Source organism: Mauremys mutica, chromosome 12, assembly GCF_020497125.1.
Source record: "Mauremys mutica isolate MM-2020 ecotype Southern chromosome 12, ASM2049712v1, whole genome shotgun sequence".
In the NCBI taxonomy this organism is placed as follows: Eukaryota; Metazoa; Chordata; order Testudines; family Geoemydidae; genus Mauremys; species Mauremys mutica.
Genome location: NC_059083.1, coordinates 74,772,602 through 74,789,478, shown reverse-complemented (window position 1 = coordinate 74,789,478; position 16,877 = coordinate 74,772,602). Strand labels below are relative to the sequence as shown.

The 16,877-nt window shown below is 39.5% G+C and overlaps 1 protein-coding gene across 2 annotated transcripts in view; it reads left to right on the top strand.

Annotated features, from left to right (window-relative positions):
- TEX2 (testis expressed 2) overlaps window positions 1–16,877 on the top strand; it is a 110,171-nt gene that overhangs the window by 56,344 nt on the left and 36,950 nt on the right. For both annotated transcript variants that reach the window (XM_044981571.1, XM_044981570.1), the window contains exons 3-5: window positions 10,537–10,737; window positions 12,751–13,087; window positions 13,687–13,934. In XM_044981571.1, coding sequence (XP_044837506.1) covers window positions 10,537–10,737; window positions 12,751–13,087; window positions 13,687–13,934 — 786 coding nt within the window. The remainder of the gene's footprint in view (window positions 1–10,536; window positions 10,738–12,750; window positions 13,088–13,686; window positions 13,935–16,877) is intronic.

Here is a 16,877-nt window from a genome sequence, read left to right as displayed (position 1 = left end):
CTGGTTAAGTACTAATAAAACAGCATGACATCCATTTCTGTAGTTGATTATATTTGAAGGATTTTAGTTTTGATCAGCTCAAGCAAGAGTCACCCCCTGAAAATACATTAATTGCTGAAGCTACTGAACTGTGGGCTTTAAAACAAGTTAGGTTAACAGGAATTGCCAGTTTTCGCTTCAGTCCTAAAAAAGAATTCTTACTACCTCTAACAGAAACTCCTCTTTTATTAACCTTCATCCAAAAGCTTCATATGAATAATGAGGAGAGGGTCTCCAGATGCTTGGAAGGCTGTGGGGAGGCCGGATAGCTTCAACCCATGTTTGTTAAACTTTCACAAACGTAGTCTGAGATGCACTGAACCACTAACTTCTAAAAGCATTGCTGGTGTGTACTTGAGGGTTCATTGATGTCATTTAGCACAGCTATAGTTCTAAAGGGGATCTGAAGGAGAAGAGAGAGAAGGTACTAGTCAAACACAAAATGGAAGGCTATTCCAAGAGTAATGGTGGGCTTGAAAGAAGGTGGGAAGTTAAGTGGGAAAAGAAAATAAGCCCAGTAACAGTAGTTGGGAGGAAAAATAAGAAATGAGAGAGTGCAAACGTGGGCAGGGCTGACGTTTGTGCAGCGCTTAGTGAGAGGCAAGGAGCTTGAATTTGATGTGGTAGAATAGACTAAATATATACAGGTTATTTTGATCATACACATTTAGTCATGAAATTCTCAAGCATTGAATACATTAGTTTAATCTGTGTATTGAAATGGCAGTGTTCTTAGCAGGGACTGAGTTGGCTTCTGTTAAAATAATTTTCCAGTGCTTCATATGATTTAACTTTAAGAGGGTTTTGTTGGTGCGTAGGGGGCACTTTGCATTTGCTTGTTAGCAATCATACAATGTGCTGTATTGTTTAAGTTTCAATGTGCTTATGTGATAGAGTTTCAGTTTTTGGCTGCTGCTGCTGTTCCTAGGCAGAAAGTTCTGTGTACATGTTGTTCAAATACTCTAATATGAAGCAATGACAGGGAAGAGGATCAGCACTAGAGGTGGATTAAACTGGGTTTACTTTGGTCCTCTCAAATCAAATCATTTTATCTGCATCATATTTACCTCTGAGAATGAAGTTCATGGTGCAGCTGAGGGCTCAGTCCAATAAGGCATCTGAACTAGCACAGACAATGTACTCTTGAGTACAGATTGGGGGGACAACAGTCCTGAATTTTGAATCATTTTAGAATCTAACGAGAATAGTCTTTGGCCAAATGTTATATAACTTGATGGGAGATATTAGGGTTCCCCTTTTTCACATGGGAAAATGTCTTTATACCTTAAATAGTTTACTGCAAATGTGAAATTGGGAAATACGAATTTGAGGATTTTTCCATACGAGTTTTTCAGGGCTGGATCCATCTTGAATACTTCTGGGATTTGGCAGGCAGGTATACTGCTCTAATTTGATCTGGCTAAGTGGTACCATTTCTCTCTCTTTGCCGTTCTCTTTTGCACCCAAAGCCATCCTCCCTGCCACCTCGTTGACCTACAATCCTACCAACTTTTTATCTTGCCTGTTACTACTTTCTGAATGACTACTTCATCCTCAAATCTGCAAGAGCTAGTGAGCAGAAGGTTGGATTACAGTTGATGCTAAATATCCTGAGGTGTATCTATGTCACCTCTTTCTTATCCTGTATTTTGGATTTAGGTAATACATTTATATGGGGGGGATATAGGCGAGAGGCTTACCAGGCCCATCCAATTCAGCATGATTCATGTATCAAGTATCTGTGGTGAATACTGCTGAACGCTCAGTCTGCTTCAGTGTATTTGCTCTTGATGTTTAAGTTTTGCATTTGGAAAAACTCTTCTGGACTTCACGTAAAGGTTTGGTTTGGGGTCAATGCCTTGGATTAACATGAGCAAAACTACACTAGCATAGTACTTGAACTTTATTTATATTATGGTATCAACAAAAGTCTAAAATAAGGATCAGGGACTCATGCTAGGTATTCTATGAATTGAGGTAGATGTGGCCCCTGCCCCAAACAGCTTAATTTAAGAGAAGATTAGAGAGGGAAGGGGAAGGGCAAATAACAGGAGATAGAAATGTAATATTAAGATCACATGTTTACATAGGCCAAGAATGAGCACAGCTTGATTGTCACTTTGGAAAAAAAAAAATCTTGGTGCACTTATTGTAATTTTTTTTTTCTTTTTGCTACCTGCCTATTTTATATAGCTTAAAAGAATACTCAACTAATTACTGGAAATACGAGGTTTAAAAGAAAGTGGGATATGTTTTTTGTTTGGGAAGGTTCACATCTGTATTCAGAATGTATTGCTTGAACAATCTTTAGTCAGCTTTAGAAATGATAATCACCTTTACCTGTACAAACTCAGTAGGCTATGTGTCAGAAACACCATTTGTTGTTAAAGGTGTCTTGACTTCGCTAGCATGTCTTATTACATCTATCTTAAAATATGCTCCCTATTAACAATCTAGCCAATACACAATTCTGACTGCTTTATATTTCAAGCAACGATAGAGACTTTTTTTGGACACCTAAGTGGAGAAGGCCAGGTTGGTTAAACCCAGCATTTGACCTGCCCTACTGTATCTTAAAACAAACAAACCCCCAAACTGTTCTTCTGTCAATAAAATAATTAACAAAATGTAGTTGTTTATGTTGGACTTGCAAAGTGATTTTCCAGGAATGTTTGATGCTTTAGAGCCACCCAGGGAGCACAAGTTTTTTAAAAACATTGTTTGCAGAGCTGGATTGGCAACATTAATGATATTGCTGATGATGGAAACGCCCAAGTAAAGTAGTAATGGTTACAAAAGAGTCATATTGAAAACCTAAATGAGGATGGGAATCCACATTTCCAAACGGAAAAGGAGAGCCTTCCCAGGAAAATGACTTGATTTTTTCAGCTGTTGGTTTAAAAAAGGTATTTTGTGTCTGTGTATACCTGTACACGTTTCAGATTTCCATTGTTTATATAAAGGACTTCTCAAATGTTTCTTTGAGAAAGTAAGAGTGCTGAGAGGTGGGTGAATACCCACACACAGAAGTTTGGCAAATATTCACTTCAGTTTTGAAAAATTTGCTTTGGCTATTCATGCCTCTGTGTTCACTTTCACAAATATTCTAGAAAAAAAATTATTCGCATGAATAATTGCAAAAAAATAATTTAAAACTCAATTTATTGAAAGTGAATTTTGAATTCCGTAATTCAGCAGCAGCACTGCAAATTTTGAATTCTGAAACTTGAACTTTATACTGAAATTGGTGATGAAATTCATGCCATATTGGTTAGATACATGCTGTAAGTCATCCAGTCAGGGAATGGAACAAGTATGTGATGTATAAACGTGATGCAAATTTTAAACATTGATCATGAACTGTTTTGGTAATCTGAAAACCAAGAGTTGTTTGCTGTAAGTCTGCAAATTGCAAATGAGTTTCAGACTCTTTGCAGACAGCTGATGAAAAGAAAAAGTACACTTTGCTGAATAAAGTATTACAAATTATACATCCAGGGTTAGCCTGATTTTGAAGCCCTCCACTCCCTAGGGTGATCAGATGTCCTGTTTTTGACCAGAACACCTGGTCTAAAAGGGACCCTGGCAGCTCCGGTCAGCCATTAAAATTCTGGTGGTGCTGCAGCGCTAAGGCAGGCTAGTCCCTACCTGTCCTGGTTGGCACCATGCTGCACCCTGGAAGTGGCCAGCTGGTCCGGCTCCTAGGTGTGGGCAGGCGGGCAGAGCCCGGGCCACCAGGCACTGCCCTGAGCACTGGCTCTGCACTCTCATTGGCCAGAGTCATTAGATTTGAAATCTCTGTCATAAACATAGAATTCCCTAGATTTCACACCCTTTTAAATAACTATAGCAGTAAGTTCAGAAAAACTATTCCAGAAGTAGCTGGTTATCTTTACGATTGAAGATTTTTGGTCTGGCTGAGTCAGAAGAAAGGATGGTTATGGGGGTAAGGCATAATACCAGGCATCAGCAGATCTGGGTTCTATTCTTGGCACTGGAGCAGACTTCCAGTGTGTTCTTGGGCAAATCATTTACCCTTTTTGTGTCAGTTTCCTAATCTATAAAAATTACAGTGCTTACCTCACAAGTGGGTTGCAGTGGTATATTTAGTGTTTTTTGTAAAGCACGCTGAAAGCTCAGATGGAAGATGCTATCCAAATGCAAAATATATTAGTTGGCCTTTACATGTTATCCAGTAAGTATCTGTATAGCAAAAGGAAGTTGAGGTTTAGTTCTAAAAGCAGAAAAGTAAGGGGTCTTTTGAATGAGAGGACAAAAGCAAAGAGGTTAGGTTTCAATTTCTATCTACTATAATAGAGGTAATATGAATAAAAAAGCCCAAAGCCCCTAATCAGAATAGAGGAGCTCTGTTGCTCTTGGCACTGTACAAAAATATATTGTAGTAAAAGGCAGTCCCTACCCCCAAAGAACTTGCAATCTAAATTGTTAGGAAACTGATAGCTTTGGGTGTAGCAAACTTTGGTTTATTGAAGAAATGGTGTACTTTCTGATGGTGTTTCATCTATGCACTAGATTCAGCTTGCGGCACAGAACTGTGCAGAATATGTCCACTGGCTCAAAGTTCCATTTCCTCTTAGTCCTATGATTCAGCAACATAGCCAACGTCCCTTCTGAAGTCAGTTCTTTCAAGTATTTGATCCCTAAAGCCTTGCATTAATATTGAGTTTGCTGATCTTATGCCTTGAAACACTAGACTGAGGCTCACGGAATGGACCAAATAAGGAACTAGTGTAACTCAGTTCAAGTTAGTGGAATTACGCCAGGGTTGAATTTGGCTAATGTGTCTGGAATTCAGTTGGCCACAGTCCATTCACTTGGCCACAGTGATTGATGAAGTTTGATTGCCAAAAGCTAATGGTTCAATTATGTTGTTGGAGCATAGATAAACTTAGTAAGCCTTTTTCTAATTTTTCTTGTTTTTTCCCCGTTTATGGATGCTAAGCTTTATTCCGTCATGTTTATGCTTTACATCATGCACAGATCATTTCCTATATTTAATTTATGCCTGTGTGTAGGTTTATCAATGTTTACACCCTTATGCAATGAAGATACAACTTTTAAGTCTGGAGACATGTGCTTTTTTTAAAAGGAGAGAGAGGAGCACTTACAGGGACAAGTGGACTTCTGAGCATTTTTTGAAAAAATGCATTAAAGTGTATTAATGATTAAAGCGAGACACACATTCCATTCCTGATAATGCCATTGAGGGTTTTTTTGTGACCTTGGGCACTTCCCTGTGCCTCTGTATCCCCTATTGTTAACTGGCCACCTCTTGTAAAGTGGCTTGATATCCCTGATTTGAAAGATGCTGGTACAAGGTATCTTTTTTTTTTTTTTTTTTAAACTATTCCCCACTTTAACAAGCAACATTCTAGAAATGAATTAATTACGAAAGAGTGGAAACAACCTACGAAAGAGGAATTGTTCTGATGAAGACTGCATATCAGATTTCACAGGCATTTCTGGACCTCAGTACTGGGGTTTAAAATGAATCAGTTTAGTGCTAATGTCTGCTAATCAATCTCTATGAAAGTGATGCCAAGTGACTCTTGGAGGAAGTGATATTTTGAATTCTGGCTCATGTGAAACAGCTGGCTGATGTTTTCATTTATGTGCTTGATGGTATCTTTGTGCAGAAAACCTGGTATTTTTGAACACTTTGGCTTGTCAGTCGTAACACTGTTCCAAGAGGCAGCCTCAGTTTTTCATGTTGAAATCTCAGGCATGTTAAACTATAACTGTATTAAACAGTTATAGTGAAATGATCTAATATGTCTGATTGTTCAAGTGTGGTACTAAAGAGCCTGATTGATTCTGCAGCTCTTACAAGAGTAATCCCAGTGGGTTCAATGGGACTGCAACTCAGGTACAAAGTTGCAGGATTGGGCAAGTGGTGAGGGAACATATATAAAATGCTAGTACATCTTAACCTAAATTACTTTAATTTCTTGTGAGCGCTCTTTAGAAGTATGCCTTCATAGGAGATTTAGGACAGCCTATGGTACTGGTAAGACAGAGGTCACACAGTTCATTAAAGCCAAAAGCTCAACATTTATTGTTACACTAACAGGACCTGGCCTGGTTATTAATCTAGCTGTTTTAACAGTATGGCTGAACTTTCCTAAAAGCAGTTTCACCTAATGTTTAACCAAAGCACTTTTCAATTTAGTTATTCTACTGATAGCCAGACAATTTCTCCTATTCCATCCTCTAAACAAAACTGCTCATCTTTAAAGATGGAGATCATAAGATCACTGTCGATGGCAAACAGCTGCAAAGTCGTTTGACTGTTCCCATTATCCTCCCTGAGTTACTAAATTTCTTAATTTAACTGCTTCAGTAGTACCAAAAACCAAACCATTCAATCTCCACAAACAACAATAAAGTCCACTGTTGATGTTCCAATAGCCTGGGATAATGTATCTGTCTCTAATGGATTATAGTGATGGAATTGCTATATTTAAGCACAATCCATTAATTTAATTGTTTTGGACACACTGCAAAATAGGTTGCAACATGGGTTGCAAATATGTGCCCATCCCCACTGACTATTTTTCAGAGAGAGGAGGAATTTCAGAGAGTAACTAAATTGGAGAAAAGAATCTTGAGGTTTTCACATGTCTTTTGCACTTGTTCTCCAAAGGTTTTATTCTAAACTAAACATGCAAAAACACCCGCCCCCCAAGCAGATTTATTGATCAGCCAACTAAATTTCAGGTAAAATAGATATTTAGAAAATACTTCTGCATCAGGCATATAGCTTCAGATTAATTAACAGAGTCACTTGGCTTCTCTAGTTAGTTTAGTATTTTTCAGTTATGAAAATCCATTGTCTAAAGTTTTCACTCTTATAGTCTGAGCTTCTTAATCATCATGAGACTGGTAGAACTCTGCTCAATTGGAAGGGATTTTTTTGGCCCTTGATGATGACAATAAGAGAATGGAGTATGAATCATGCATCATCTTAGCTGCCATGCGCCCCTTGCTGAACATTCCAGTCAGTTCTGTCTTAACTGTAGCCAGTGAAGGAGCTCCCTATAGGCAACCAGTACTCTGTCTTTCTTTTGCAGGTATGATACCTAAAGAAGGAAGGAAAACTACCCACCAGCTTCAAGCCTCTCAGTGAACAGGACAACGTCATTCTGATAACCAAATTGATGGCTTTGTGATGAGTTTGGTCACAGAGACCCCCTTGGGACTGTCATCTCATGTGCTGAAACTACCTCTGTGCCTGTTTTCTGTGTCAGCTTGGGACTTCAGAACCCTGTCTTGTTGAGCCTGGTGTGCAAACCTGCTGCAACACAGACCCAGGGTCTGAACCACATCCCCAAAGCTGCAGACTTAACTGAAAACAGCTCGGCACATACTTCTGTTTCCAGCACCCAGACACCCAGCTCCCAATGGGATCCAAACCCCAAATAAATCCATTTTACTCTGTATAAAGCTTACACAGGATAAACTCATAAATTGTCCACCCTTTATAACACTGTGCGGAAGTAGAGCAAGAACTGACAGGGATTTGAAGGGGATTTCAATGCAAACAGTCTGCTCTGTGAGCAAGAGTCAGGTTAGCTGTAACCCTAATAACGCAAGATTTGTAGAAGTGAGGATTGTGTGAGGTGAGTGGGAAAGAACTGTGAGAGAAGTTGTTGCGACCTTGTGTTAGATAAGTATGGAATGTAGACTATAGTCTAAACAGAAGTGAGAAAAATAAGATATCAGGATGACCTCTGTATAAACAAAATGCAGCCGTTGCTTCTTATTGTATGTAACAAAAGGTATAAATGCTTGCTGTAATTGTTTACCTGTTGAAAGACCTGCCTAGGTGGGGGGAACCCTGTGTCCTAGTGCATTCTCTCCCTCCATGCAATTGCTAGAGAATAAAGTATCTGACTTGCTGCACCCAACCTAAGAGTGAGAACTATGTTTTTCTCTGACAACTGAGAGAGAGATATGCACAGCTGTTTGCTCCCCCAGGTATTAATCACTTACTCTGGGTTAATTAATAAAAGTGATTTTATTAAGTATAAACAGTAGGATTTAAGTGGTTCCAAGTAATAACAGACAGAACAAAGTAAGTTAGTTACCAAGCAAAATAAAACAAAACACACAAGTCTAAGCCTAATTACAGATAAAATCTCACCCTCAGAGATGTTCCAATAAGCTTCTTTTACAGACTAGACTCCTTCCTAGTCTGGGCCCAATCCTTTTCCTCTGGTACAATCCTTGTTAGTTCCAGCTCAGGTGGTAACTAGGGGATTTCTCATGACTGGCAGCCCCCTTTGCTCTGTTCCACCCCCTTTTATATCTTTGGCACAAGGCGGGAATCCTTTGTGTCTCTCTGGGTTCCCACCCCTCCTTGTAAATGGAAAAGCACCAGGTTAAAGCTGGATTCCAGTATCATGTGACATGTGCACATGTCCTGTGAGTTCCCCTCCATTCTTCCAGGACTGGCCCGTATGCAGTGGAGGCTTGCAGGTAAACAGAGCTGAGGATTGGGGTAATAAATCTACTATTTAGACTCTGAGTCGAAAGGCTCTAATGCCAAATATTCTTCCACTATAGAAGATCACCAGGATAGTGCTGTATTTCCCGAAAGATCATCTCTCCCTCAGGTATTACAGAAGCTGTCCAAGGCAGCTGACTTTGTAGATTCCTGTACCAGTTTTAACTCAAAGGACACAGTTAAGGGACCTGGACCTGTAGTCTCGTCTGCCAGGGTTGCTGTGCCCTTGCACCTGATCTTGGGCAGGCTCACTTGATGAAGGTGTGGCAGACTCCCCCTTACACAGCTTGCCCATACCTCAAAGGTGATCAAAGTATATTGTTCCATGAGGGTGCTGCTCAAAAGAAACAACAACAAAAAAAGGTGAAGCTAGGCTGAGGCCATTGGTATGGTATGAGCTGTCTCTGGTGTTGGTGCAATGTTGGTTAGAGCCACTGCCTCAGAAGCATGCCCATCTGTCAGTATGGCCGTAGGAAGTCCAGAGAAAGCTCAAAGATCTGTATTATGCTAGAGAACTTCTTTGGGGCGGAGGGGGAACTTTTACATGAGCCATAAGGATACTCTGGGTTTGCACAGAGTAACATGCTATGACTGTAGGCAAGTCTTGTGATGTCCTTGTGCTTTGATAATTCCAGCTGGAATTTCTGGATGAAATTCAAAACTCAAATGAAAACTAGTTGCTGTGTCTGCTCTGAAACTTTTTGGCTTAATAACTTCCAGAAAGGAAGTAGGGTGGGCCCATTACAAACGAACCCTGCTGTGCAAACTGTAAATCATCCTGGCTTTACAAACTGTCTCCTTGATGCATTTTTATTTCTGTATGTGAAGGCTGGTTATCTCCCCTGTAAACAAAACCCAAATACAAAACGTCTCTAAAAGCCAGTTTAGGTGTTGGTGAAATCTAAAAGCAGACTGTATGTGTTTTAAATTGAAATGTCAGAGGTGTGACATAGTGAGGTGGCTACTGAACATATAAAATAGCTTAATTTTCCTAGTGTTTTGTTTGTGGATATTAGTGAAAATGCAAATACGTAGTGGAAATTAATATAATCTAGGCACCATTAATTGGTAATGGCATCTAAGAGTCCTCAGAAAATTGTGCAATGTTTGTTCTGAGAAACTGACTGGCACCAGCTCCCAATGAAGTGAATGGGCCTGTTTTTTGTGTAGGAGATTATTTTTTAAATTGGCTATAGTGCTGCAATAATATGTAAATTGACTTTTTGAATAGTGGCTTGTGTAACATTTTTAATAGGGTATTGAGAGATGTACTTCATAGACTCTTTTCCTCCTCCCTTTCTCTCTCCGTTCCTCCCGTACACTCCTCCAGTATTGTAAGGATTTCTACTGTGCAGATTTAAGGCTTGACTGCAAGGTCCTGAGTAGCTTCACTTTCCATTGACTTCACTGAGCACTGAGGATGCTCAAAACCTTGCAGGACTTGGCTCTTAATGCACAAATGCAGGAGTCACTATTAAGGCATGTCATCTGGCAGGCTAAGACAAGGAAAAGATTGACTTACTGTCTCATGCATGTATGCTCTGGGTAATACACTGCTTCTTTCCTCCTCTGCCAAGTGCCTCCGTTGGCTAATCTGGTACCCCCAGGATTGGGAATAATTACTTAAATATGGAGCTTTTCACCCTAGATCTCACAGCACTTTATAAAGGTGGGTAAGAAACATTTGTCCCTGTTTATACAGATAAGGAAACAAAAAGGTGCAGAGAGGTGAACTGATTTGCCCAAAGTCTCAGACAGCCAGTGCTAGAGGTAGGAATAGAATCCTGCTTTCCTGATTTCACTCTGGTGCCCAATCTACTGCTTCATTGCATTCATCCATGCAATGTGTGACATGAGGTGGGAAGGAGTCTCTTACTATAAATGGTTGACAACTATTTATTTAAAATTTTATTTTCATACTACATCAGGTTGCCAATTCAATATCAATTAACAAATCTTTCCTTTTCTAGGGATGGATGAATGAAATTTATAATTATGATCCAGAAACTTATCATGCTACATTGACTCATTCTGTCTACGTGCGACTTGAAGGAAGTACCCTAAGACTTTCAAAACCCAATAAAAATATTTCCAGAAGGGCTATTTACAATGAGTCTAAGCCTGATGTCACCTACATTGGCCAGAAAATTTATGAGCTTACGGACAGCAAGGTGAGTTCTATTTAGTTATGCAGCTGATTGCTGGTATAGTAGTATAGAGAGAGAGAGACTACCTTATTACATTTAGTTGTTTAATTTCACCTGTCACATAAATGAAGATTATTTACTGATTAGCTTTCAAAGTATTATGCTGGTTTAATCTGCGAGCGTAAAAGGGAACAGACATTAGCCAGTGGCTATTTCATACTGAAGACTGATCTATGTTTAATCTCTTTTTATGGGTATAAAAATTTTAAAACAAACATTTTGGGCCTGTATCTTTTTTTTTACACAAGCCTTCCATTACATTGCCACATAGATGAATCTTGCTATGAAAAGAATAAAACCACTGGGGACAATGTTCAGAGCATCCTCTTGAAAAGTTAAAAAGGGGACTGGGAGAATAAATCAGAAGCACATAAACAAAAGGACATTTAAAAACTCAACCCCGCCCCCCTTTATTTAGTAAATATGCAGTGTCCTGAAACTGTGTGGTGTGGAAAGATTGAGCATTCTTTCTCATATACATAAAACAATATGCATATAATATTTTAGAAATCTTGCAATCAAATTTGCTTGTTTCAAGACTGCAAAAGGATTCAGAGCCCAGTCATTTTTGCTGTTGCACAAGTGGAGGGAACACAAATTGTGTGGATGCAGCAGAAGAGAGTGGGAGGTGGGTGGGGTAGATGGATGAAAAGGATAGCTCTGCTGCATCATGTCTCTTCCCACTACAATGCTGTGGAAGCTTCCCTCCAGGTAGGTGCATTATGGGTTCTGAGTTTCTGTACATCAAGACAGGAGTGGGAAGAAGTGAGGCTGGGAAATGTTTGCCCTATGTTGCCCCTCTCCCAAATTTGTGGGGGATCCCAGCATAAAATAAAGCTGACTACATCAGCATTATCTTGCATGATATCCCTGTGCATCACAAGGGATGGTGGCCACAGAAAGGTATTGGCAGCACAGGTGAAGGAGGAACCGATGATACAGTGGAATCTGGGACTGGGGAAGAGAAGAATAAAGAAAACTAAAGAGGCAATAGGCCTTCATCGATCTCCCAGGATCTGCACACAGAGGGGGCCCAAATACTTCCATGATAGAAAGATGAGGTAGAAATTTGTAAAGATTCCTCTGTGCATATTTTCTCTTGCTGGAAACATTTTAACTATAAGACTTTGAAATCACGATTGAGCAGTTTTATAGCTCAGTACAACAGGACTTGGTTGTTTGTTCTTAGTGGTATCTAAAATCTGACCAAAAGTAGCACAAGGTTTTTGTTACAAAATCAATTACAGAGGGACAGAGTGCCCCAAATGCAATCAGTAAATAATGGAATTTAAGCTAAGCATTACTTTTTAAACACACTGTGGGGATCTTTAGTGACATAGGCCTTTTTAAAGGAACAGTTGGGGTAAGAAATTTTTTCTTTAAAGAAATCCCTTCTTTCTACTTGCATTTGGGAGCTGTTTGCATTTGCTCAGCCTGGAATATGACCATCAAATAGTTTTGCTTTCTGGTTCCTATGCAGTCACACAGCACCAGCATTGCAGATCTCAAGCATCCAAAAATCATGTGTTCGACCCCCCCCCCCCCCAAATGTCATGAGACTTAAATAAATAAATTTGGGGTTCTTTACCTTCTGGCTTCTGAGTCACTTTTTTTTTTGCACAACTATGAGAGCTGAACCCCCCACCCCTTTTTTTTTAATTAAACGAAAGCAGAGATTCTTGTGTATTCACATGATTCCAGGAGTATAAACTATCTGAGCATGATCCGGTTTAAAGGCTTAGCAAGCCTGGGGCCTGTCGATCCACCCGTGAGTTGAGCACCCACCGCTCCCATTAAACCCAGTGGGAACTGAGGTCATTCACCATCTTTGAGGTGAAATCTTGCTATTTTCATCACTTAATGCACAGTGCTATACATTAATATATAAGTGGAGAAGATATTGATTCATATGGAATTTCTTTTTTTGTTTTTTGGGTTTTTTTGATCTATCTGACCCTCTCACTTTTTATTTCACAGATATATCTGGTTCCCAAGAGTCTGGCTCGAAAACGAATTTGGAATAAAAAGTATCCTATTTGCATTGAACTTGGTAGACAAGACGACTTTATGGCTAAAGCCCAGACTGATAAAGAGAACTTAGAAGAAAGGTCACCAGCAGAGAACTTAGACTTAGGCAGTGAAGAATCTAAGAAACCTCAAGATGGGACAAAGCCCATTAGCCAGAAGGATCAAATACTTTATTTGTTTGGAAGAACGGGTAGGGAGAAGGAGGAATGGTTTAGGAGATTCCTTCTGGCTTCCAAGTTAAAGTCTGAAGCGAAGAAGCCTCTCAGTTTATGTGGAAACAAGCCAGGTAACCAGTATCATCTTTTTTTAAAATGTACTAAGGTACAGTTTTATAAAGGAAGAAAAAAAGCTTCCATAAAACTGAATGTCTGGCTAGTGTTGTTTGTAGTGAATCAATTTAAGCATTAGCTCTTAAAAAGCGAGTCTAAAAATAATCATGCAGAATTAGATATTCCCTAACATTGTGATTTAAACAGGTGACCACAAACCTGCTTGCATATGATTTGGGTAACTGAGGAGTTTGACATCTCCAGTTGCATGCATTGTTGCTGGATATTGAATCGCTCTAAATACTGGCAAATTAGAGTTTAAGGCCATCTAAACATGTACCTATGGAATTTATTGTAGCCTTAAAAGTGTGATGGAAAAGCACTTCTTTGAATTGTACCTTTTATGAAATAAATTAAGCACAAATAACCTTATAGCCATCTGTTTGGTGATGCTAGATTATTTATTTATTTTATTTTATTTTATTTTTAAAGTGATGCTCATGCCTCACGCTTGATACTCTACAGCCATCCATTTTTATGTGGTGTGCTACTTGCTTTTCTGTTCTCTTCCCTTCTCCACCCTGTTTGTTAATAGCTGTTATTCCTTTTGCTTTAGGGTTCTTGCCATCACACAGTAGAACCAATAGCCAGTCTGGAATTCTTACGCACAGTCGCAGCAGTAGCAAAGGAAGTGGAGAAGAAATCATGTCTCAGCCTAAGCAAAAGGAGCTGGCAGGAAACGTGCGACAGAAAATGCTTTTGGACTACAATGTATACATGGCGAAGTGTGTTCCACAAGAAAATAAAAGTCCTGTGGTTAGTCCAGCCTGTAGTGCAGACAGTAGCCCAACTTCTGTGAAAAAGGTAAAAGCCCTGTGCTTAGCGTACTTCCATGAGACACATTTTAAGGTCCTGTTACTTTTTTGACACTTGTTGCTTTAAAAAGTATAGATTGTATAGACGGGGGGAAAAAAAAGTTTGGAAAGTGCGGCTCTGTTCTGAAACCGACTGTGTAAAAATGGCATTGTGAGGATCTGTGTTTGTCCCTTGCTTCCTTATAAAGACATTGTTTCTAAGTGCCACCTCTTTAGGCTCAACCTGGGATCTCCGAAGTCCAGTTGTGTTCTCCTGGCTTCTGCGACATCAGTACCAAAAATGATTCTGTAGGCCAAGTTTTCCCTCAGCTGTTCACTTCCTTCAGTGCGTGTTAACACAGGGGGAACTGAGGGTGGCAGAATTAGTCCCTACAATAAATATGGAGTTACCTCTTTTGTTGATGCGTGAGCCATGAACCATCCAGTTTACTCTCCTATAGCTGTGCTCATGCTGCAATAGTAAGAGTGGTAAAAAGATTATATCAACTAACTTTTGTTTAATGTTAACCAGATCCAACTAAAAATGTAATTGGTGTGCAGATGTGCTGAAATCGGGAGGGAGTCATTTTTAGAGTTCCTTTTTCAGCCATAAATGCAATTTAGTGCTGAGTAAGGAGAGTTTAGTCTCATTAGCTAATCTATCTTAGGGGAGTTATAAAACATTCAGATATGTCCATGTATCTCCACCATTCCACAGATGGAATTATTTTATGAGGAGCCCATCCTCAGATGCATGTAAGTAGGGACTTCTACTGTGATGTTATTTAATACATATTCTGTTTTCAGCTCAGAATGGCTAACAATTCAGTGGACTTTGATAATCTGATGAAGAACTTCGGTCCCCTTAGAGCCACTACACACAGTTGTTCTGCTTAGCTCTGCATTTATGATCTCTGGCCGTGCGCGCGCGCGTGTGTGTGCGTGCGCGCGTGTGTGTGTGCGCGCAATATGCTGGACACCTCCATAAACAAACTATTTTCCCTGTTCCTTCCCTCAACCTAAGTTTTTGCTACCTAAAAGCTTCCACTATTCTCTTTTTTTAAACTACATAGGAGCACACTAGGAATAAACATAAATTGGCTCAAGAACCTGCGATTTAGTTTTTCTATCCATGTTTCAAAAGCTGATTCATCTCTCCAGTTCTTTATATCACATAAGTGTATTTTTAAATTCACCCAAAGGAAAGGTTTTTTTTATTCATCTAGGCAGGGCTGGCTCCAGGCACCAGCAGAGGAAGCAGGTGCCTGGGGCGGCACATGCTAAGGGGCGGCAATCCGTCCATCCTTGGGGCGGCACAGTTGGCGGCTTTTTTTTTTTTTTTTTTTTTTTTGCTTAGGGCGGCAAAAATGGTAGAGCCGGCCCTGCATCTAGGCTCAAATAGGGTCAGGATTTCTTCACTGATGTAAATTTCATTTGATGACCTTTTGAGTGTGTGGTTTCCAAGACCAAGAGATACAGTTTCTAATGCAGGAGCCTTCCATGAGAGTTAATTGAGTGAAAGCAATGGAACTATCCACTTTTCTATTTAGATTGCTACTTGCTTTCAGATGCAACCTTCCTCACAAAGACTAAATCATGGTGTGTGTGTGTGTGTGTGTACTGTATATTAAGTTACCGTTTTATAAATGGTTTATAAAGGGTTACTAAATGATTAACGCATGTTATAAGCATGTTATATATGTGAATAGTATGTGTTGTGTAGTAGATAAACCATGGCTTATCAGGAGCCTCTTCACCTCTTGGACTCTCTAATTGCTCAACTACTCAGTAAAACGCCTATTAATCATTCATTTATCCTTAATAAATGGAACCTTAATATAAAGTGTGACTCCAGTTTGTTTAATATATATTTTGTGGATGTAAAATAATCTGCACTTCAGGGCCCTCATACATCTCATAGTTAAGGAGGTCCACGTACAGTACATGATATGAGCTGATTTGGTGCTCATTGGCCCTGGCCAGGAGAGATCCTGGCCACTCAATCAACCTCTGAAACAGTGGTTGCAATACTGAATCTGACGTGTCAGGCTTGGGAATATTAAGGTTGCAAAGAAATCCTGTTCAGCTGATTTCAGAGCAGCCACTGTGTCTAGCTGGTTGCTGTGCCAAAACAAAAGTTTGAAGCTGTGGGGATAAATAAATATTAACCTACAATGGTAAAAGAATGGTTCCTTTTTTAGTGTATGGGGATATACACGTGAAGTATGAACAACACAGAAAATTTAAAAAATAAACAAAGATACTGTGGAGCCAGGGGGAAACTTTTTGCGGATAGTGAAACTAATTGCACTTCAAATCAAGTTATCACTTTACCAGAGTCCAAACTTGGGTAACTTGATCCTTCTGTCTTGAGCAAAATAACATGCCACCTCCTATGGTCCTAGGCAAGCTCTCATCAGCACTATGTCCCTTTTTAATATGGCAGATTTTAAATGTGTTTAGAGTCACTTATTAAGTTGTGGAGCTTCTCAGAGAGCACAAAATCTATGCATATCTTGTTTATAATTGGCATTTTAGGACCATCATCTTGGCACGCATGAAAGAATTAGACTGAAACAACATGTGCCGTATATATTATCAGTGTCTCAGTTTATCACTGTAAATATACTGCCTGCTGCTGTTTTTTCCCTATTAAACTTGTTTCTTTTTAATGGGATCTAGAGTAGCATGGAAATGTGCAATCTACACTGCCTCAGGAAAATCAACTCTGCATCACCTCAAAGCAGAGAAACTAACATTTAAAAATCAATTTTATTTAATGGAAGTCCCATCAGTGACTCTTAATGCTAGCTTGGCTAATGTACGTTCCATGACAATTTAGAATGTGGGGCTTTTCTTACAATAAAATTCAAATGAGGCTTTTATATAAGAGGAACTTCGTAGAGTATTATTCAGAACATAATCTCATGAGATTTCTGAGCAAGAACTTTCT